We start from the raw sequence: 23,415 nt of genomic DNA on the forward strand, positions 1-23,415 counted from the left end.
GAGCCCACACAAAGACAGGAGATAGAATGTCATGTACAGGGAACAGCAAGAGGGCCAGTTTGGATGGAACAGAAGGGAGTGATGTGAAATCCATCTGGGGAAAGAGGTTAAAGCCAGATTGGGAAGGACTTGATTGCTGCAAAACGGAGTTTGTATTTTACTATAGAGGTGTTTGGGAGCCACTAAAGCTTCTTGAATGGGACGGAGGGTGGGGCCTGTGTGTGCCGTAGTTATGGGTATGCCTGTGCTTTAGGAATATTAATTTGACTTGGTGGAAAATAGATTGGAAAGAAAGAAACTATAGCCTGGGGAATCAATTAGGAGGGCAATGGCAATAGTCCATGTGAGAGGTGATGAGGACCTGAACTAGGGTCCTAGTTAGCTGTGTGAGTGATCAGCAGGGGTCAGATAAGAGACATGTTGGGAAGGTAGAATCAACAAGACTTGGCAGCTGATTAAATATGGGGAGGAAGAAGGAGGAAGAGGCAAGTTGGGTTTGAGGTGCCTATGGAACATCCTGGCGAAGGTATGCAATAGGTAGTTGCTTATGGAGGTCATGAGGAAAGTAAGGACTAGATGATTTGGAAGTCATCTGCATAAAGATGGAACACAACAATAAAATAACCTCTTTATGTAAGAAGATGTGCCTTCCAAAAGGCAGTGTGTTTCAACAGCCTGTCTCTTGTATCTAATATAGCTGCTTAACCACCCATAATTAGGGAAGTTTGTAGCAAATATTATTCCCACAGAAAGGATTGTGTTTCTGCCATCCAAGGGAAAATACCCTCCCTTTAACACCTGTGACTCATTTCAGTTGTATTCCTATTATATGTTTAGCACTGCTCTGCCTTATGGAGGGATACAAAGGAAGGGTACATCTCCATCCTCAAGAAGCTCACTAGTTAGGGGCAGCTAGGTGGCACAGTGAGTAGAGCACTGGCCCTGAAGTCAGGAGGACTTGAATTCAAATCCAGGCTCAGACACTTCACACCTTACTAGCTGTGTGACCTTGGGCAAGTCACTTAACCCCAATTGGCCTTCCCCCCACAAAAAAAAGATCACAAGTTGGTTAGGTGGGTTTTAGTTTTTTAGGGTGTTTTTTTGAGGCATCAATTTTAAGTTCTTAAGGAAGTAACTTGATAACCTTAACTATTAATTAGTTATAATATTCATTCCTTTATTCAGAAATCTTCAGTAGCTCCTTGTTACTACAGTTAATCTAAACCCTCTTCCTGCCTTTCAGGGTCCTCTTCTATCTGTTCTCATTGTACGTATTGAACCTTATTTGCTACAACTCTTCACAACCTACTTCTATCTAGTCACAGTGGTGGTTTTCTCATTATCAGTTAAATAATCTTGCTATTTCCTCCATTAAAAATACTTTTCCCCTTTCCATTGACCTCTAAATCTTAACAGTACTTAAGGGTTCAGCCCAAGTCTCCTATCCATCTTGATTTTCTGACAATTCTGATCCTTACTCTTCTCTGACCTACTAAAGAACTTATAACCCTTAAATCATATACAATCTTTTATCAAGTATTCTGTATAATTTTTGTTTCTAATACAGTGTAGTCTATTAAAAGCTGACAGAGAATAACGCTTCTGTTGTATCCTTCACAATATTGAATCTAGTGTTAGGTTCAAAAAATGCTTGTTGACTAATTGTGAAAATAGTGTTTTAGGCACATTTATGCTATCAGTATGTTTGGGAGGAAGGGATGAGCACTAGAGAGACTATTTGAAGGCTATTACAGCAGCCCAAAAGTTAATTATTAAGAATCTGGATAGTGGCAATAAGGCTAGAGAATAGATAAATCCAAGCTAGATTTTTTTTAATATTTATTTTTATTTTTAGTTTACAACAGACGGTTCTACATAATTTTGAGTTCCAGATTTTCTCCCCTCCCTCCCCAAGACGGCATGGAATCTCATATAACTACCACGAATGACTTCTCATTGAATTAATTTATACACTAGTCAAGTTGTGGAGAAGAATTACGACCAATGGAATGAATAATGAGAAAGAAGAAACAGAACCAAAAAAAAAAAAACCCCCCAAAAAACCAACCCAAAAACAAAAACAAAAGAGAAGAAAAAAAGGCGAGCATGTAGTGCGCCTCAATCTGCATTCAAACTTCATAGTTCTTTCTCTGGATGTAGATAGCATTCTCCATCGTGAGTCCTTTGGAGTTGTCCTCGCACCTTATGTTGCTGTGAAGAGCGAAGTCTGTCAGGGTTGGTCCTCATGGAATCCATATATCTGTGGCTGTGCACAACGTTCTCCTGGCTCTGCTCCGCTCACTCAGCATTATGTCGTGTAGGTTTTTCCAGGTTGTTATGAAGTCCGTATCATCCCCATTTCTTTTTTTTTTTTTTTTCTTTCTTTTCTTTTTTTGTTTGTTTGTTTGTGTTGTTTTTTTTGGCAGGGCAATTGGGGTTAAGTGGCTTGCCCAAGGTCACACAGGTAGTACATGTGTCAAGTGTCTGAGGCCGGATTTGAACTCAGGTCCTCCTGACTCCAGGGCCGGTGCTCTAATCACTGCGCCACCTAGCTGCCCCTCATCCCCATTTCTTATGGCACAATAGTATTCCATTACCTTCGTATACCACAGCTTGTTCAGCCATTCCCCAGTTGATGTGCATCTCTGATTTCCAATTCTTGGCAACACGAAAAGATCCGCTATAAATATCCTTGTACATATGGGTCCTTTTCCCGCTTGTGTGATTTCTTTGGAATACAACCCTAGAAGTGGTATTGCTGGGTCAAAGGGTATGAACATATTTATAGCCCTTTGGGCATAGTTCCAAATTGCTCTCCAAAATGGCTGGATCAGTTCACAACTCCACCGGCAATGTAACAATGTTCCAATTTTCCCACATCCTCTCCAGCATTTATCATCCTCCTGTTTTATTATTTTAGCCAATCTGATAGGAGAGATGTGGTACCTAAGAGTTGTTTTGATTTGCATTTCTCTAATTAGTAGTGATTTAGAGCATTTTTTCATATGCCTATAGGTAGCTTTAATTTCTTCCTCTGAAAACTGCCTGTTCATATCCTTTGACCATTTCTCAATTGGGGAATGGCTTGTATTCCTATAAATTTGGCTCAGTTCCCTGTATATTTTAGAAATGAGGCCTTTATCAGAGATACTAGTTGTAAAGATTTTCTCCCAATTTTCTGCTTCCCTCCTAATTTTTGTTGCATTGGCTTTTTTGGTACAAAAACATTTCAATTTAACATAATCAAAATTACCCATTTTGCATTTTGTAATGCTCTCTATCTCTTGTTGGGTCATGAATTCTTTTCTTTTCCATAAATCTGATAAGTAAACTATTCCTTGCTCTCCCAAATTACTTATAGTATCAGCCTTTACTCCTAAATCATGAACCCATTTTGACTTTATTTTGGTATATGGTGTAAGATATTGGTCTATGCCCAGTTTCTGTCCTACCATTTTCCAATTTTCCCAACAGTTTTTGTGAAATAGTGAATTATTAGCCCAGAAGCAGGCCTCTTTGGGTTTATCAAAGAGTAGATTGCTATAGTTGTTGACTTCTCCATCTTGTATTCCTATCCTCTTCCACTGATCCACACCTCTGTTTCTTAGCCAGTACCAGGTAGTTTTGATGACTGCTGCTCTGTAGTACAGTTTAATATCTGGTATGGCTAGGCCACCAAGCTAGATTTTTAAATAAGAAATTTGATGGATTTCTCAGCCAGATGACTTACAAAGACAGCCCTGCTTCCTCTTCCATTACCAAATGTATTAGCCATTTTGATTTGAAGATCTTTCCCACTCATTAATAGGCCATGTGACCTGCTTATGTCACAGAAGCCTAAGACACATGTGGTAGGAGGAGCTTCCTGACAGGGAAAAAAGGAAGTTATGTCACAGAAAGTGCTGAGAGAGAGAGAGAGAGAGAGAGAGAAACAATATGGCTGCTGGTAGCTGCTAAGGGCTGCCCTCATGATTGTTAGAGCTGAACAGGCTGACTTGGATATACTATGAGTTTGTTTTAGGGAAGACCCCAGCAGGTCAGAGGGTTTTGGGATGGCGAGTTTCCAGGCTGTGATATGGTGTTTTAAGTTCCTTTCTGTTATGATAAAGTGGGCTGACTAGCTGTGGGAACTGAGCGTTTGGTTATGGAATATGGTTTTCTGGTGTCTGAATTAATGTTATACTCCTTTTACCTTCTTTATGGAGAGTCTCTCATACTTTGCAATCCAGAGGCCTATTCATGCTTATCGTTGATGTTGTGTTTATTGCCTTACTGTTTCACCAACCCACAGTTATTCCTAAATCAACCTGCATGAAGCTTTTTGCTAGTACCCAGAGTACTCAGAATTTGGGGTTCCAACAAGGCAGGACGTTGCCCAGAACGCCATCCATTAGCAGCAGTAGACTTGGCTAGTCTCCAGCTTTCTAGTCCTCAGCATGGAGAAGGCCCCCAGTAGCTTAGGTTGAATGACTTATAATAAGGCAAAGGGCTTTTGTGACTTTTTTATATCTCCCCTTTTACCAGATGCCAGCCACTTTAGGTTTTCCGTTGCATTTTATAGGCATCAGCCCAGTTCTTTACCAGAATACCTTCATTTTGTATTGAGGTTTGATCCCATGTAAGGAATAAAAAAAAGTCATTGGTTCTTTCCACACTTCTGATGCATAGTATCTAAACTGCCAGCCTTATAGTTGCTGACAAAATGAAATTGTGGGCAGTCTCCCAGAGCTTAGTGCTTAGGGTAACTGAGTCCTTTACCTACATACAGGTGTTCCCAACGTTGACTTTGGGATAAACAACTGATATTGGGAGGGATTATGTACTTAATGGGGCCATGAAATCAATCAGGAGAGGCTACAGAGCCTGAAAATGAAGCCTTCTTGATATTTTTATTTTGTATTTGGTTTGTATTCTCATTTCTCTAGCTTCTTAGGCATTATAGATTAAAAACAGTATATTGAGGAATGATAAAGTAATGCTAAGAGACAAAATGACAAAAGGTTATAGCTGACCTCAGACATAAAAATTATAAAAAACAAGCACAATATAGCATTTATTTCAGGGTTTCTGTTTTTCATCGCAGGTTGGATAAGCATGAAAATAAATGTTTAACTGAAAAAAAATTGAGAAAAATGCAAGTTTTTATTTTTTTTTAAGCATATAGCCACGGGGCCATATAGTATGATAGGAAATGGCACAACTGACCTCATTAGTCCCTAAAGGCATTACAGTTCAGTACACTAACAGACCCTGAGTTTTTAAGGAAAAAATAAATATTAAGTCCTTTATTTAGAGCCTCAGACTGTAATTTCCCATGTAAAGTATTATAAATAGTAGCTAGTTTCTCATGCCAGTCCACAAAAGCCAACTCAACTCTAAGGATAAATATATTTCTACTACACCTAAAACCATTCTTTATAACTTTGTTTTATTGAGTTGATGAACTAATAATGACTCCCCTTCTATACTGAGTATCCCAAGAGTCTTCCTACAGTTTTAAGCTTTAACAGGCTTTTAAGGTGGGGATTGTTTGTATTCTTTTTTTTTCTTCCTGTCTTCTTGACAGGAAAACATTTAATACTTTTTAGAAAAATGTACCCAAAGTGGGTGAATTTTTAGGTTTTGGCACTTAAAAAGGAGTGTGCTAATACTTCATTGAATCTGTTAACTCATAGCCTTGGGTACTCCTTCCACTATGAAGATCTCAGTTCATCCATATCCTTTCCATTCTATTGATGGATTCTTGTATTTCCTCCCTGAGTCTTTCATTAAAAGATTTGGGCAGGGTCTTTCTCTGGAACGCTAATAATGTTATGGGTGTCAAGGCTGTTCATGTGTTATCCTTTGCCTCTTTAATATATATAACTAGCCTAACTTTGCCCATTGTACATTTTCTGGAAGATCTCTTATACCACTTCTTTTACCCAAGTCATCAGTAGTAGTATGTAGTAAGAAGCTATGCCTATCCTATCATCCATCGCTCCATTCCCTTTGAGAAGCCTGGGTTTAAAAAAAAAAAAATTGGAGATCACAATGTCCCCATGATTGGCAGCTATATAGTATGACTGGGAAAATACTTGTTTAAAAAAAAAAGGGATTTGTGTCAAAGAAAAGCTTCATATCACTGAAAGTGATAGACACTTTCTAAAGAAATGTCATCCAGACCACTTTCTTCCTCCTGTTCAATTCTTCACCCAGCTCGTTATCCACCTGTAATGGGTATCATATATAAACTAAGTCAGTGGCATTCCATTTAACTTTGTATATTAAAGGGGTGAAAGCTTCAGTTATGTAGAAAATTCATTCACACTGAATATATCTCATTCCCACATGATAATGATAAGTGTATAAAATATGCTTTTGCATCCTTACACGTGTATCTATTCCCAGCACATAGTGCATGTTGATTAATTGATTAGGAGATTTGGCTCTAGAGAGAAGCTTCCTGTGAAGAACTTTATTGCTAAGCAGTGGGAAGGAGGGATTTCTGAGGTATCTTCTGTACTACCATCTCTCCCTACCCCTCAGTATAAACTTTTGTTCCATGAATACATCTTTCCCATCATTTCCTGAGGACAAGATTTGCTAGAGTGCTAAGAGATGAAACAAAGCGTGAGAGAATTAGGTCCCTCAGAAAGGGGTAACAGAAGCACCAAGACTCCTGAAGTATTGCTGCTGTATGCTAAAGAAATGTATTTAGCTTGGATCTTTCATTGCTGAGATGAATATTTCTTAAGACTTAGCAGAAGCCATTGACTGCCTTCCCACAAGTCACTTCCTCTTCCTATGCCTCAGGGTTACTCTCTGTTAAGGAGGCAGAATGTTCACCACTCTGAAACAAAATGATGGTTAATAAGATCGTGTCTGGAAGGTCCTTAGTGATTATGAGAATAACTGCATAGCGAAATACAAAGTATTATTTATCATTTATTGTTTTACCATTATTCTTGTCCTTGAACAGATTTATGGTGTGAGAGCCGTTTGTAACAGGAGGCATTTCAAAATGTGAGCCTATTTTCCTCTGTTTAAACTAACCTTGCTACTCTTCAGTCATCTTCTGACAGAAACAGTATCTGTCCAGTGTCATTTTCTGATCTTTTTTTCTTTCCGTACTTCTCCTTGTTGCCTGGACTCAGGGCCCTTCGGAGAGATTTACAATAGGGGGGAGGGGAAGAGTTGTGTGCTTTGACATTTAAACAGGCCACCCAAACCTGTCTGTCCACATTAGGTTTTCCCCCCATCAGCTCCGTGGCCTGATCTCCTTTTCCACTCATTCATTATTTCTCTGGTTTGCAGATTACACTAGGAGAAACACCCAGATTTGTAAACATGTGTTCACTCCCAGCTGTTTCAGGGCTGAGAGTCACATTCATCTTCTAATTGTGTGCCTGTTCTCTTTGCAGTTGCACTAGACTGCCCTTGTAAATGAGATGCCTATCTTTGAGTCTTACCTTGCTTAGATAAATATATTCAACTCAATGGACTTTGCTCCTAGTCAAATTAGTTATGCAGTAATCAGAGCATCCCATCTCTGGGAGGAAACATCCACTTGAGTTCACTCTGCTAATGGCTAGAAATAATTTAGTGTAATTGCTTTCTTGGGGGAATGTGGTGTGCTCAAAGAGACCTGAGAAAAAGAGACTACTATTTTAGTCCCTTTGGCACAAGAACTTCTCTTTCAACCTGATTATGCTTCCTGGCTACTCATTTTAGAGCCCCTGTTGCATCTGGGGTGAAGGTTTTAGGTACCTATAAAAAGAGGTGATTATCTAGTGATGAAGCCAAAATTCTATCCCACTCTAGTGTCATTAGTGATTGAGGCTTCCTGTTAAAACAATGTTTTCTTGAATTCCTTGTCCTATACTTGTCCGAGAAAGAACTAGACTTACATGCATCCTTTGCTAGTGACATGACTCTATTATTAAAGGGATGTGTCCTGCTTGCTGATCTAGAGTCTTATTGGTCCATTTCTCTGTCTTCCATACCCCTCACCTGTAAAAAGGGATCTTTGTGTTTGTTCTCTTGAGTTCTATTCACTTCCACAAAGTGCTTTCTAGACTTCCTCCCGGTTTAGACAATTCTGTATTAAAGAGAAAATTAGCATAGGGACTACTCTCCTCTCTAGTTTTGCAAATAGGGCTTTGAGGCACTGAGTCTTAATAGAACATTCTGAGACAGTGGCAAGAAAAAAAAATAAAAACAAAACAAGCTAAAGCCCAATTCTGTATTCAGAATAACAAGTTTCAATGTTCAGTGTCTTTGCCTAGAGGAAGTGAGCTTTCACAATACACTATCTCATTTGGCCCTCACAGCCACCCTAAAACAGGTACAGGGTATTTTTATCCCTTTTTGCAGATGTGGAAATTGATGTTCTGGGAGGATAGCTTGCCTTGGGTTACACAGCTAATAAATATCAGAACTGGAACTCAAACTCAGCTCCTCTGACTCTTAAGTTCATTATCCCATGCTTTTCTCTTCAGCTAAAGACTTTGCCTTCATTTAGCCCATATGCTTTCCAGAGTGTTTTCCAGAATGAAGAAATCTGTGTTTCTTCTAAGTATCTATCAAAAGCCCCAGTGTCGTTACAGCTAGCTCCATACCAGCCTTAAATAACCATGGCCCACTATATGAGTTCTCACAATCCAGGATGCTACTGAGACAGATCTCATTCCCCCTGTAGTTGGAGGTTTGATGTCAACATCTGTGTCTAAGTCGTCTTTGTATTCCAGGCATGTTGGTGGTGAATGTGACATGGAGGAACAAAACCTATGTAGGCACCCTTCTTGATTGCACACGTCATGATTGGGCACCTCCCAGGTGAGCACTCTTTTTTTTAGCTTTTTAGTGAAAATCGAGCCTCATTTATACAAATGAAGAGAGATCTAAATAGAGAAATATAAATTGCTTAGGAGTAGGCCAAGCCCATTAATCTTATTCAGTGATATATCAGTCAAACTGCCAAAGAATTACTTTATAGAGCTTAAAAAAATAATAAAATTCATCTGGACAAAAGATGTTAAGAATGAATGGGGAGGAAAAGTGGGAAGGTTGCAGGGTGATTAGTAGTACCAGGTCTTAAACTCATCTATAAAGCCATAATATAATCATCAAGTCATTTGTGTACTAGATAAGAAATAGAGAGGTTAATTAGTGGAACAGGTATACAAAATACAGAAGCAAATGATACAGTAGCCTAATACTTGATAAACCCAAAGATCTCAGCTATTGGGGCAAAAACTCACTATTCAACAAAAATTACTGGGAGAACTAGAAAGTAGTCTGGCAGAAACTAGTTATAGAACGGATATCTCACACCAAGATACGGTCCAAATAGATACATGATTTAGATATAAGGAGGTTATCATAATAAGCAAAATAGAGGAATGTGGAAGAAATTACCTTTCAGATCATCAAATAATAGAGACGTTCACAAGTAAAATGGTCAATTTTGATTAAGTAAAATTTAAAAGTTTCCCTTCGCAGAAACAGAACCACGGTAGCTCACACTAGAGACAGGAAATGGGGGAAGAGAGAGTCTTTGCTGCAAGTTTCTCTAAAAAGATTCTCATTTTTAAGATATTTAGGGAACTGAGTCAGTTTATAAGAGTAAGAACTATATTCCATTCCACAAATAGTAAATATTCAAAACATCTGAATAGGCAGTTTTCAGAGAAGAGTAATCCAAACTATCAATAACTATATGAAAAAATCCTCTAAGTTACTAATAATTAGAGAATAACAACTTAAAACAGTTCTGAGGTATCACCTCATGCCCATCAGAATGCCAAAGTTGACAAAAAAGGAAAATGACAAATGCTGGAGGGTCTATGGGGAAACCGGTATATTAATATATTGTTGGACCTGTGAACTGATCTAGCTGTTCTGAAAAGCAAATGAGAATTGTGCCCAAAAAGCTATTAAACTGTACATACCCTTTAACCCCAAAATAGTATTACTAGGTTTGTATCCCAAAGTGATCAAAGGAAGAAAGAAAAGGACCTAGCTGTACAAAACATATTTATAGCGTATGTTTTCATAGGGGCGAAGAATTGTAGACTGAGAGGATGCCTGGCAGTTGAGGAATGGTTGAATAAGTTATGGCATAGGAATGTGATGGGATACTATTACTGCACTGTAAAAAGTGATGGAGGGGGCATAGTTTCAGAGAAACCTGAGAAGACCGATATGAACTAATAAAGAGTGAAGTGAACAGAACCTGGAGAACAGTTTATATAATAACAGCAATATTGTAAAAACAAACAACTTTGAAAGATTTTTAACTGATCAGCACAATGACCAACCACCATTCCAGAGGACTCGTGATGAAACATATCACCTGCCTTCAGGTAGGAAGGTAGGTAATAGACTCAGAACACAGGTTGAGGCTTTTTTTTTTTTAAACATAGATAATGTGAGCATTTGTTTTGTTTGACTATACATGTTTGTAATGAGTTTTGTTTTTCCTTGTCATGGAGTGGGTAGTGATGTGGGAGAGAGAAAATTCAGGTTTGAAAACAAAATTGAATTTAAAAAAAAAAAAAGAAAGTTAAGTGTGCCTCTGTGAGGACTGGAGCTGGGCAGATAGCAAGATCTTTGCCCACTTCTGTACCTTGTTCTTTGTGACCTTTATGCAGCCTATTTTCTCTGTAGCCTATAAGCCTAGCTTCTCATATCCATCTGGTGACTAGGCAGCAGTGCAGATCATACACACAGATGTTTAACTTTCACTGTTTATTGAGATTCCATTTCTTTTTTTATCATAGTCTTCAGGCAGAGGAGGTTGGCTACCTCCCCTGTTTCATGGTGGATAAAAGGAATGGTTCATCCACGGGAATAAGTCTACATGTTGCATTTTAGAATTTAATATGTATTCCCTGAAGCAAACATAAAGGAAGAAAAGTGGTATGATATTATGATTAAAAAATAATGTTATGCCCTGTGGTAGAATGTACACTCCTTGAAGGCAAGAGCTGTTTTCATTTTATCTTTGGTATCCCTAGTGCAGTACACATAGATCCTTAATAAATGCACGCTGAATTTAATTGAATTGAAAAGAAACCAAATGCTCTGACAGCTTAAAGACATCACAGACATCACAACCAACAACAGACCATTCAGCAACCATTTCAAAACTAAGTAGATGAGATTTTTAAATTTTCAAGAATGAGAAGCCAGAGAAATATTATCAAAATCTTTTGCTAAATGATGCTGGTGAGTTTTTATCCCTACACTTTTTCAGGGTGACTAGTCTTATTATATAATGTGTAGTATAGAGTGTAGTAAATACGACTTGAATAACGTTCACTGATGATAGGTTTCTTCCACATGGCCCAGCATGAGTCATTCGGTGAGATGTAGACTCTCTCTCCCAGCTTATTGGGGCAGCACAGAGGGAGCCATAGACTTTTAATGCAGTGCCTCTCATATTCCCCCAGCATCTGATAGTGGTCATTTAGCCTCCTTGAGTCCTATTTCAGCAGAAGGTACCTTCTAACCTGTTCCTTGATGTTGGTGCCCTGTTTAGGTAAAAAACTAAGGGATCAGGAAAATACCCTGTTCTATAGAATATGCAATAATATTCCCCAAAGGGAACTGTTTTGAAAGGTTTCTTCAGCCCATGATGGGACAGCTTTGATAGCCCTTCCCAGCTGTCAGAGAAATTAGACAATGCTGTATGCTCTTTTGAGGCCTGGATATTGGAAGCTACTCATAGACTGACTATCAGTTCAGCAGATAGACTGAATCCAGGCAGCAAATTAAGCAATTTCAAAAAAAAAAAAAAAAAAAACAAACTGTTAGAGCTATAAACAGTAACAGGACACAGACTTCCTATTCTTTTGAATCTGGGAAGAAAGGTCATAGTGGCACTCTCCAGAAGCTACCCTGTTGGAAAAGCAAACCAAAATACCCTTCAAATCAAACGTTAAGCCCCACCTTACTTAGTTCGTGTCACAGACAATATTCATAGTATCTTGAAGAACTATTTTGGGGTTGGTGAGTCAAAGAGGGGTCCATCCTGGGTAGAAATTTCTAAATACATGAACTCCACCTCCTTGTTCAGAGCTTTCTTGGACACTTCATAGTATGGTACTTTGAGGAATGTAGAGGCTGCTAAGGTGGTGCCGTGTATAAAAGCACCGTGCCTAGAATTAGGCAGGCCTGAGTTCACATCTTGCCTCAGACACCTACTATTTTTCCTTGAGCAAATCACTTAACCCAGCTTGCCTCAGTTTGCTGAAAAATGGGGATCCTAATACTGAGATAGTTGTAAAGGCATAGCACAGTGTGTGGCACGTAGTAGGTGCTACATAATTGCTAGTGTTAATGATGACATTGTAGTCCTAGTTAGCCGGTAAAATTCCATGACTTTATATATGCTGATTGGGGAATAATTGATTACTAAGCTCTGCAGATGCCACAGATTTAAGAACAACAGTGCTCCGAGCCGTTGTTCTGTAATAAGGGTGAAAGACTTCCTTTGAGAGGAAGGTGGGAAGGCTTTTGTTCTTTTCACTTTCTGTGCTGCCCCTTAGTTATGGTCAGCTGTCGCCCAGCCAGGAGCCAGAGCTCTCCTACGCTGGCTTTCTGTTCCTAACAACAGCTGTTTGCTTCTTAGTTAGTCAGCTCTGTGGTGTAGTGGCTAGACCTCTGGGCCTGCAGTCAGGAAGCTCACATCTGGGTTCCCATTTCCTAGCTGTGTGGCCTTGGGCAAATCACTTAAGCTCTGTTTACTTCAGTTTCCTCAACTATAAAATGGGGATAACACTCCTCAGGGGTGAAGGTCACGTGAGATCACGTGTGTAGGCTGCCCTTTAGCCCAGGGCCTGGCACGTAGCAGGTGCTGTCTGAATGCTAGTTATTATTTCTGTTATTATTACTATTTTATTACTGCTACTACTTAGGTTCTGTGACTCCCCCACCAGCGACCTGGAGATGCGCAATGGCCGAGGCAGAGGTAAGCGCATGCGTCCCAACAGCAACACACCTGTAAATGAGACAACCGCGGCTTCTGACAGCAAGGGGACCAGCAACAGCAGCAAGACGCGGGCAGGGGCTAATAGCAAAGGCCGCCGGGGCAGCCAGAATTCCTCGGAGCACCGCCCTCCCCCAAGCACGACCACCGAGGACGTCAAGGCCAGCCCTTCCTCTGCCAACAAGCGAAAAAATAAACCCCTCTCCGACATGGAGCTGAACTCTAGCTCCGAGGACTCCAAAGGGAGCAAGCGAGTCCGAACCAATTCCATGGGCTCAGCCACTGGGCCTCTTCCTGGGGTCAAGGTGGAGCCTGCCATTTTAGATAGAAATTGCCCCTCCCCAGTCCTCATTGACTGCCCCCACCCAAACTGCAACAAGAAATATAAGCACATCAATGGACTAAAGTACCACCAGGCCCACGCACACACAGACGATGACAGCAAGCCAGAAGCTGATGGAGACAGTGAATATGGGGAGGAACCCTCCCTACACACAGACCTTGGAAGCTGTAATGGTGCCTCTGTCTCCCAGAAAGGCTCCCTATCCCCTGCCCGCTCAGCCACCCCAAAAGTCCGACTTGTAGAACCCCATAGCCCCTCTCCTTCAAGCAAATTCAGCACAAAGGGCCTCTGTAAGAAGAAACTGGGCGGGGAAGGGGACACAGACCCAGGGGCTCTGTCCAATGATGGCTCTGAGGATGGTCCCTCAGTAGTGGATGAGACAAGCAATGATGGCTTTGATTCATTGGAGAAGAGATGTTTGGACAAAGACAAATCTAAAAAACCTTCTAGTTCAAAACCTGAGAAGATTCCTTCCAAGAACTTAAAGTCAGCCCGGCCCATTGCCCCTGCCATTCCCCCTCAGCAGATCTACACCTTCCAGACTGCTACCTTCACAGCAGCCAGCCCAGGTTCTTCCTCTGGTTTGACTACTACAGTCGTCCAGGCCATGCCCAACAGTCCACAGCTTAAACCCATTCAACCTAAGCCTACTGTGATGGGAGAGCCTTTCACTGTCAACCCTGCCCTGACCCCAGCCAAGGACAAGAAGAAGAAAGAAAAAAAGAAGAAGGAGATGAAGGAACTTGAAAACCCCTTGACTCCTGGAAAGGTTTGCCGAGCCGAAGAAGGCAAGAGCCCATTCAGGGAGTCATCCAGTGATGATCGGACCAAAAGTGAGGGGCTCCTTAATGGCTCGTCAGACCCCCACCAGAGTCGGCTGGCCAGCATCAAAGCTGAGGCAGACAAGATCTACAGCTTTACAGATAACGCCCCCAGTCCCTCCATTGGTAGCAGCAGTCGGTTGGATAGCACAACTCCTGCCCAGCCCATGACTCCCCTGCATGTGGTCACTCAGAATGGAGCAGAAGCTGGTTCCGTTAAGAACAACAGTCCTGCATACTCTGACATATCAGATGCTGGAGAGGATGGGGAAGGCAAGGTGGACAGTGTCAAATCAAAAGACCCCGACCAGTTAGTCAAAGAAGGGGCTAAGAAAACACTTTTCCCCCCTCAGCCCCAGAGCAAAGACTCTCCCTATTATCAGGGCTTTGAGACCTACTACTCTCCAGGCTACCCACAGTCCAGTCCAGGGACTCTGAACCCCACCAGTCAGACTGGAGTTGAGAGCCAGTCATTGAAGGTGAAGAAGGATGAGGAACCTGAGAACACTGAGTCAAAAGTAAAGAACGAGGGTTGTGAGGATAAGAAACCAGAGCTAAGCAGTTCAAGTCAGCAACCTTCTGTCATTCAGCAGCGCCCTAACATGTACATGCAGTCATTGTATTATAACCAGTACGCCTATGTTCCCCCCTATGGCTACAGTGACCAGAGCTATCATACCCACCTTCTCAGCACCAACACAGCTTACCGCCAGCAGTATGAAGAACAGCAGAAGCGCCAGAGCTTGGAGCAGCAGCAGCAGCGGGGCCTGGAAAAGAAGGTGGAGCTGAGCCTGAAGGAGCGTGAGGCCGCTCTCAAGGAGGAGTGGAAACAGAAGCCATCAGTTCCACCGACACTCACCAAGGCCCCAAGCTTGACGGACCTTGTGAAGTCGGGGCCTAGTAAGGCCAAAGAGCCAGGGGCTGATCCTGCCAAGTCGGTCATCATCCCCAAGCTGGAGGACTCCTCCAAACTCCCCAGCCAGGCTGCTGAGGGACTCAAGGTGAAACTGAGTGAGGCCAGCCACCTGGGCAAGGAGGCCTCAGACTCCAAAGCAGCCACTGAGTGTGGCCGGCAGACGGACGTGGATCCGGTGCTCTGGTACCGACAGGTAACTCGCTGGAAGTCTTTTCTTATTTGGCAGCCTGTCCATCCTTCCCCTCCATACCCACTCCTGTCCCTGTATTCATTTTGCTCTCACGCAAGAATTGCACAAAGATGGCATCTCTAAGAGGGTGATGAGACCTGTAGACTGACTGACTTTTGTGTAGTGCTCCATACTTGGAAACACTGTCACATCCCCTCTCTTGAGTCTTCTGGGGAGGTATCTAAGGCAAGAACTCTTGATTTTTATTCAATAGAGGCAGAATGGGAGAGTGGAAAGAGCATTGGCCTTGGTTTTGCTGCTAGCTTAACTATGGAACCTTGAGTTAAGTCACTTTCCTTATCTGAACCTTAAGTTTGTTTCTTCATCTATACATTGAGGGGACTGGACTTGGTCATCTCTGAGATCCCATCATTCTCCAAAATTCTGTGGTTCTCTAACAGTTAAGTGATATGTCCAAAGTCATATAGCAGTTTGGTGCCAGGTCTCCTGACTACTAGTCTAATGTTCTTTTAGCTGTACTGAACTGTCATCATGTGTATGAAAATTCTTTATTCTTGTGATTTGGGCCTCCCTGCTTCTGTGAAATGCAGTGGTGAGAATTCTTCCATTCTCTATCCACTGCTGACAGAAGGATTTAGGAAACATAGTTGGGACTAAGAATTTACCTTGCCCTTGAGTTAGAAAAGAATATCTTCCATCCCCTGGACTAACAGATGAGTAACTTTTTTCTCCACTTTTGTGTTCACTGCTCTACCTCTCTTTCCTGACTTATACACTCATACCTTTCTTCTCTGTGACAGAAGGATCAGAATACCTATTAAAGGGGCATCCCTATTTTTAGAAGATATTTTCCTAAATTGTTTCCTTTTCCTTATTTGCCCTATTGATGTGATCTCTTCTTATTCTTGCTTTTTACCTTTGTTTCTTTTCCTTTATCTTTGTCTCTTGCATAAGAATGGAGTAAGGGTGTCTGGGTTAGGTTGTAAGGGAAGAACGATAAAGGCCAACATAGCCTTGCTCCCCACAATCTGGTTCCTGATCTGTCCTTGTGTCTCCACTCAGACCTGGGCCTGAATCAGGTTTCTTTCTCCCTAACTCCATCCAACCCCTAACCCCTGGTTGTTACAGGAGACGGAACCTCGAATGTGGACATATGTTTATCCTGCCAAGTACTCAGATATCAAGTCAGAAGATGAGCGGTGGAAGGAGGAGCGGGACCGAAAGTTGAAGGAGGAAAGAAGTCGGAGTAAAGACTCTGTCCCCAAGGAGGATGGGAAAGAGAGCACAAGTGGCGATTGTAAACTGCCCCCCTCTGAAGAGTCCCGTCTTGGGGCCAAGGAGCCCCGGCCCAGCGTCCATGTGCCTGTGTCCTCCCCTCTCACCCAGCATCAGTCTTATATTCCCTATATGCACGGCTATTCCTACAGCCAATCCTATGACCCAAACCATCCCAGCTACCGAGGCATGCCTGCCGTCATGATGCAGAACTACCCAGGTATGGCACCAACGCATCAGGGAAATAGAAGTACAGATTTAAAATTGGTTTACCTGACTAGTCCTTATGTAATATCTTGTTCATAAAGGTGTCTTCCTGTAAGGTGCCTCCGTGTGCCATCTGTCAGCCTCCTACCCGGAATGGGTTGCCAGTGTTCTGCAGCCAGATTGTCCTGATTACCACCTGTAGGAACTACTCACCATCCCTCTTCCCTTGCCTCAGTTACCTAATTGGCATTTGTTTATGCCCATTGATGACTGAAGAGAAAAACCTCTGTCGTGACCACTTCCCCTCAAAAACATGCAGAGATTTGCATTTTGATTCAGGAGGTACTTATTTTTAGCCCATACAGTGTGCTGGGCACTTGGGGCTCTTCAAAAGAAGTAAAAGATAATCTCAGGCCCCAAGGTACAGCTCAACATAAGAAATTAAGGGTGAACCTACGCAGTATAAGCAGTGAGTACTACAGACGTTCAGGAAAAGCAGAGAATGAGGTGGCATTTCAGTCCAGTCAGCCAGCTCCAAATTTGGGGAGCCCACGTACAGAACCTCCCTATGCTAATTGATAGGAAGTACACTAGGTAGAAAGTAAATCCTTTGTTAGTGCTTGTTGACTTGACTTACAGATGACTCATTGCCTACTGGTTTCCGGTGTTCCAAGCCCTTGTCAAGTGAAATGCTACTGAACCCTCCAAGAAATGTCTTAGCTACTATAGCCCTCTCTCACCACCTATCATAGCCATACAAAGTCATTCATGGTTAAGACGTTTCAAGGTACACTTAGAAATAGCCAGGTTTTTAAACAGATACAATATAATCCTTTTCTTTCTTACTTTTTCAACCCCTAACCCTCTCCCAAGAATTCTTGGGTTGGGTCCGTGGGGCCAAACTAGATATGGAGAAGTTGCCTGGAGGAAAGCAAATGAATATCACTTTGGGGCCAGTATCCCTTGCCTCTTAGAATTGTGTCAGCATTATTCCTCCCAGGGGAGTTGAAGTTTTAGCTAAGCTAGTTTGATTGAGGAACTCCAGGGAATTGTACCTCCCTTCCAAGGGGGTCCTACCAGCCAATGAGGACAACCCAGCAGTCTTAGCCATAGGAGTATCATTTGAGTCAAATCCAGAGCAGCTGGTGCCCAGGGACCCAACCTCATCAAAGGTTCCCCCTGCCTCATGGCTGTCTCTCCTGTCCTAGGTTCCTATTTGCCCTCCAGCTACTCCTTCTCCCCATATGGTAGCAAAGTCTCAGGGGGTGAAGATGCCGACAAGGCAAGAGCCAGCCCCAGTGTGAGCTGTAAGTCCAGCTCAGAGTCCAAGGCCCTGGACATCTTGCAGCAGCATGCCAGCCACTACAAGAGCAAGTCTCCCACGGTAAGAGTTTTGATGGCATTGGCAGAGCCACATACACCCAGTCCCGCAGAGGAAAGGCAACTTGGGCTACGATTTAACGTGGTTGGTTTGATGTTGGTCGCACCAGAGACGCCACCTCTTGTACTGAGCCTCTCTGAAACTTCAGGGTTTAAGTGTAGCCCCCAAGCTTCTCCCTCACTCCCTGGATTCCTCCCTGATCAAACTCAGTGGAAAGGCCTGAGTGGCTTTGGTATCCCCTGCCTTTCCCACAGCTGTGTGTGTCTGTGTGTCTGTCTCATTTTGAGTCTTTGTTGTTTGCTTTCCCTTCCAGATAAGTGAGAAGGCTTCTCAAGAGCGAGACCGAGGAGGCTGCGGGGTGGTAGGGAGTGGCGGAGGCTGTAGCAGCGTCGGGGGAGCCAGTGGGAGTGAGAGGAGTGTAGACCGGCCTCGCACCTCTCCCTCTCAACGCCTAATGTCCACACACCACCACCACCACCACTTAGGGTACTCACTCCTCCCTGCACAGTATAACCTGCCCTATGCAGCAGGTGAGCCCTGGCCTCCTCCCTACCTACATTTTTACATGCACTTCTAAAACCACTGACCATTGGAAGTACCTGCCAGCAGTGCACCTTCCCTGGACCTCTAAACTTCCCGTAGAGCCCTGGAACCCTCCTCAATCAAGGAGGATGCTTATCGACATGGGTTCTGTTCTGGTTGTGTGTGACGTTATGTAAGTCACTTAATCTTTCAAGCTGTTACCCCACGTGTAAAAGGAGGAAACTGGATCAGGTGATGTCTGAGGTCCCATCTAGCTCTGGCATTCCATGACAAAGATAAATGGGAATATTTCCTTCTGCCCTGAAGCTCTTAGGTTAGGTCCTGACTCCCAAAATGTAGGCCCTTTAAGTTTAGACAAGATAAAGGAGTTGGTTCCCCAGGACTGGGAAAAAATAATTGGTCATCCTGGCTTCCATCAACCACCAAACCTAGTGAAAGAGAGTGTTCCTTTTGTAGAACACAAGATTTGGAAAAACCAAATCTTGTGATCCCTCCAAGAGGGGAAGGGGAGGCAGTTACAGGTCCTCAGGAAGATTGGTCTGTAACACCCTCTCCTTCTCCTCCAGGTCTTTCTTCTACAGCCATTGTGGCCAGCCAGCAAGGCTCAGCTCCCTCACTGTACCCACCCCCCCGGAGGTGAGAATGGTAGGTACTTCATATAGATGGGGAACAGTAAGACATGTTTGGGTCTCTAGAAACTCTTGGGGAGGGCCCCTGGCTAGAAAGTGAACTCGATTCATTTATTAAGATTCCTTTACAATCTCAAGAGAGTAGGAAAGCTCGTTATAGTATGATAGCAGTGTCTTTCACATAATTAAGCCTTGGCCAAGCCATTTGCTCCTGGGAAAAGCAGCTCTGAGAAGTTTGTGTGTGTAGTGGAAAAACCTACTGGATTTGGAGTCAAACGGTCTGGGTTCAAATCCTAGCTTTGCAGTTTAATATCTGTGTGACCCTAGATAAGTCAGGTTTTCTGGGTTATTTTACTCATCTGCAAATTGAGGGATTTAATGATCTCTAAGGTCCCTTCCACATATGTCTTCTGAAACTTAAGAATAATTTCTCTGACTGATGGGAGAAACCTTAGGACAGAAGCCTTCAGTCCTTTCCCCTGTTCCTGGAGTCACCTCAGGAAACCTGATTCCAACACAGAGCATCTTCCCAACTGTTTATTTTTTTCCTGGGACGCCACCTTGTGGCTTGTCAGCTGCTGAACATCCATGTCTCCTCTGACAGGACCTGAAGCTCTGGGATAATGTGGGCTCCGAGGCCGGTGACCCGAGGAGGTGCTGGAGGTGCCATTAGACATCAGTTGAATGGTGTTGATCATCCTGTTGGCCATTCTCACAGAGACTGGAGGCAGATCCTTGGCAATCTCCCCTCCACCAGACCCCTGGACTCCCCGTCCCTCACTCCTCTTTAGGAGCTGGAGAGCTGGTACTTAGCAAAAGTATTTATTCTCTTGATCACAATGACTGTTGTGGTCACAGCAGGGGTAAAGGCATCGGTTGTAATCTGGGGGCATTGCTTCAGGCCCAGGGAAGTCACTGCTCCATTTCCTGAGCCCCCCTCCAACCAAGAGACCCCATCATGGTCATCCTCAGGGGATGCACCCGGGACACCAGGTGGGGTCTGAAGAAAGTGCGGCAATCACACCCCCATCTCTACCACCACCAGAACCTTCATCTCCCCAGAAGCTGGGGCTCCAGGGGCTGGAAGCAAGCAGAGGAATTAGAATCTCAGGAAAGAAATTTTAGGGCTGTTTTCTCTGTGATTGTGAAAACAAAGTCATCAGAAATGAAGATCCCTTCTCCCCCTTCCCTATGCACATATGTGTGTGCCTGTGCTCAGAGCCTAACCCATACAGGAACACCCATGTCCCCACCCAGAGGACCCAAGAGGGAGGCTTCTATATTTTGAGGTTTCTATACCCTTTACCCCAGCACCAGCACAGAGCCCACCTACTGGATCCCCCTGGGAGAGCTGGGAACTATGAGTATCAACAGGGCCTATAAAATGAAGCCTTCTTCCCTGTTTCTTCCTCCCTTTCAAGGTCCTGCTGTTTGTCTCCTAATTCCTTTTCCTTTTTTCCACCTAACTCCTTAGCTTTTTCTTTGTTCTTACCTCGCCTTCTGTTCCTCTCTTCAGGGGGTCCCACCTTTACCTCTTCTTTCCCTCCTAGTGCCCAACTCTCAGGCAGAGAAAAATACCACCTACTTCTGATATGGGAAACCTGGGGTCCTTCAGGGGCTAGAAACTCTGAAACCTGCCTTTTCTTCTTAGGGTAGCGCTAGGGAGACAGCCCCTGGAGTACCCAGAAGATCTTGGAGACACTGTCCACAGTCAGCCATCTCTGTGTCCTCCTCATTTAGGGCAATGCACATGTGCAACCCTTGTCCCTTTCTGTACATGTGTACTTGATTTTATATAACTCTCTAACCTCCATGTGTGCCAATATAAGCCGTGTTTATATGTAATACACGTCTATTTTATAGGGGTTGTTGGCTGGGGGAGGTTTGTTGGACGTTAAGCCCTTAAGAAAACAGGTTTCAAAGATCAGAGATTCATTCTCCCTCCCCTTCCCCTTTTGATGGGGAACTCCAGCCAGCACTGAGCTTGCTGCCTCGCCTCTGGAAGATGTGGACCACAGGGGGCAGGGTAGCTGTGCTCTAAGGACCTCTAAGGATGTTGCTTCCAGAGATCAGCCTCTGAGTTCAACCCCTAGGTTCTTTGAAGGAACTTGTTTGGGGTATTTCTTCCCTCCCCTTTCCCCTTGGGCCTCTGGGAGAGAGGCCAGGCCAGGCTGGGTAGAGGAAAGCTTTTTGTGACCTGAATGCCAGAAGGAAGCAGCTGGGAATAGGAACCTGGCTCTGACTCCTAGGGTAGCAGGGTTATTGGGGCAAGCACAATACCCAGCTGAGATTGTTTTCTAAGAATTGTGGGGATCCCTGGAGGTAGAAAATATGGGGCAATCAGCCTACAGGGCTTTCCTCTTCGGGGATCCATGCCTCTCCCTTTGCCCTAGTTGGGTACGAAGCCTCCTTCCTCTGCAAAGCTGCTATTTTCAGACCTCATCGCAGGCCACCAAGCAGTTACCCTCTCCCCTTAATTATTCTCCCTACTTTATACTGCTCCCAATAGGCTGTGCTTGGAGCAGTGACTTCCCTTCAAGGAGGCTGCTGGACTTGGGTCCAGATCCCCTCCCCTGAGACCAGCTACCACTCAAGAGCTCATTCTGGGGCCTAGTCTGCATTGTAACTTCCCAGGCTGCTGTGGGGCTGAGCCAGTGGCCCATCTCACTGTTCCTGTTTGTTTTTAAATATTGTTGTGTGTTTTGTATCTGTGGCGCCGGCCTGCGGCGTGCTCTGTACATACTGTAAAGAGGAATTGTTTGGAAATTGTTTGGGGTAGTTTTATTTCCCATTGGGCGGGCATGGCCCCAAACTCTTGCTCCATCTGTCTCACTCTGTAACATAGAGATGAGGTAGCTGGTGGATCAGTGGGATGGGCTCGGGGTTCTTCAGAAGGGAACAGCTTTTTCTCTTTATTTTCTTTATTATTAAACTAATGTTTGGCTCTTTGATCCCTATATCGAAGACCTTCCCCCAGTATCAGGGAGGAAGGGCTCAAAAGAAAAGATGGCAGCAAAAGCAGGCAACATGCTTCTTCCCATTCCCAGACTCCGGCCCTTTGCCAGGCCCAAGCTTCTCTCCCTATCCTGCCAATCACACTGTGGTAGCAGGTATGAGGCTGCTAACTTGGAGGAGATGGAGTTGAAGAAATGTTAAGTGGAGGATTTGCACTCCTACCTCAGGCCTCAGGACTTCCAGGCACAATTGGGACCATTGAGGGAACCATAACATTGTTGGCGTTTGAGAGACTATAGTAAGATTCCCTTGGGGGCAGAGGGGGAAGCCAAGAGTCCACGCCAGAGCAAACCAAGTTATCTTTGCACAGGACTGCAAAGATACTGCTTGTTGGCACTCCCCATTGAAAGAAGGCTTTGAGAAGCTGTGAAGAAAGGGGGAAAGGGGAGGTTTTGACAAGGCCTGGGACCTGTCCCTGTCAAGTCCCATCAAGCTGAGAGCAGCACTGAATTCCCGCTTGAAGTGAATAGGGCTGTGATTTGAGGGTTAGTCTGTTTCTCTCTCCTTATTCTTATGTTCCCAATCTGCAAAGCACCTAGTTAATGACACCAAGATAAAAGTAACATACAAAGGGGAGTGTGAGAATGCAGAGTGATTGGTCTGAGCCCCTTCTCCCACTCCCTAGACAGGGTAAGGAAGGTCAGTGGGGAGTTCACAGAGGGAATAGAGCCTGTTAATTACAGGCTTTGAGAAGGGAATTCTCCATGTCAGCTGCTGCTCGGCCTTCTCCAACCCCCAATCCAGGAGCTACTCTGAAGCCTCTCAAGAGACTTTGACCAGGCAATTAGCAGGCCCCACAATAAATGGGCCCTACTTTGCTCTTTGTGGTGGTACTGGGGAAACCCAAGAACTTCTGTTTAGCCCATAGCCAGAGGGCTGTCCCAGGATGAACCCCTCCCTCCGCCCCCCAGGCCCCTTTATTCAACTCCTCTCCCCAGCCCAGCTCCTTGCCATGGTGTTCAGCCCATTGGGAACAGGCTGGGCCTGGCAAGGAGGGGCAGTGTTGCTGTTTATAGCTTGTTCCATTGGAGCTGCTCTGTTGGGTTTGATTTCAGTCTTCCTGATTCTTCCCTTCTGTAAAGTGTACATTACCAAGTTCCTTGTTTTTTATATATATATAAA

At 43.8% G+C, this 23,415-nt stretch overlaps 1 protein-coding gene across 1 annotated transcript in view; it reads left to right on the top strand.

Moving 5' to 3' along the window:
• ZNF609 (zinc finger protein 609) overlaps positions 1–23,415 on the top strand; it is a 218,343-nt gene extending 194,928 nt beyond the window's left edge. Inside the window, exons 4-10 of the mRNA XM_036734557.1 lie at positions 8,730–8,817; positions 12,903–15,246; positions 16,372–16,738; positions 17,934–18,109; positions 18,420–18,636; positions 19,216–19,294; positions 19,883–23,415. Coding sequence (XP_036590452.1) covers positions 8,730–8,817; positions 12,903–15,246; positions 16,372–16,738; positions 17,934–18,109; positions 18,420–18,636; positions 19,216–19,289 — 3,266 coding nt within the window. The 3' untranslated portion in view covers positions 19,290–19,294; positions 19,883–23,415. The remainder of the gene's footprint in view (positions 1–8,729; positions 8,818–12,902; positions 15,247–16,371; positions 16,739–17,933; positions 18,110–18,419; positions 18,637–19,215; positions 19,295–19,882) is intronic.

The sequence above is a fragment of the Trichosurus vulpecula genome, chromosome 8 (genome assembly GCF_011100635.1).
Source record: "Trichosurus vulpecula isolate mTriVul1 chromosome 8, mTriVul1.pri, whole genome shotgun sequence".
In the NCBI taxonomy this organism is placed as follows: domain Eukaryota; kingdom Metazoa; phylum Chordata; class Mammalia; order Diprotodontia; family Phalangeridae; genus Trichosurus; species Trichosurus vulpecula.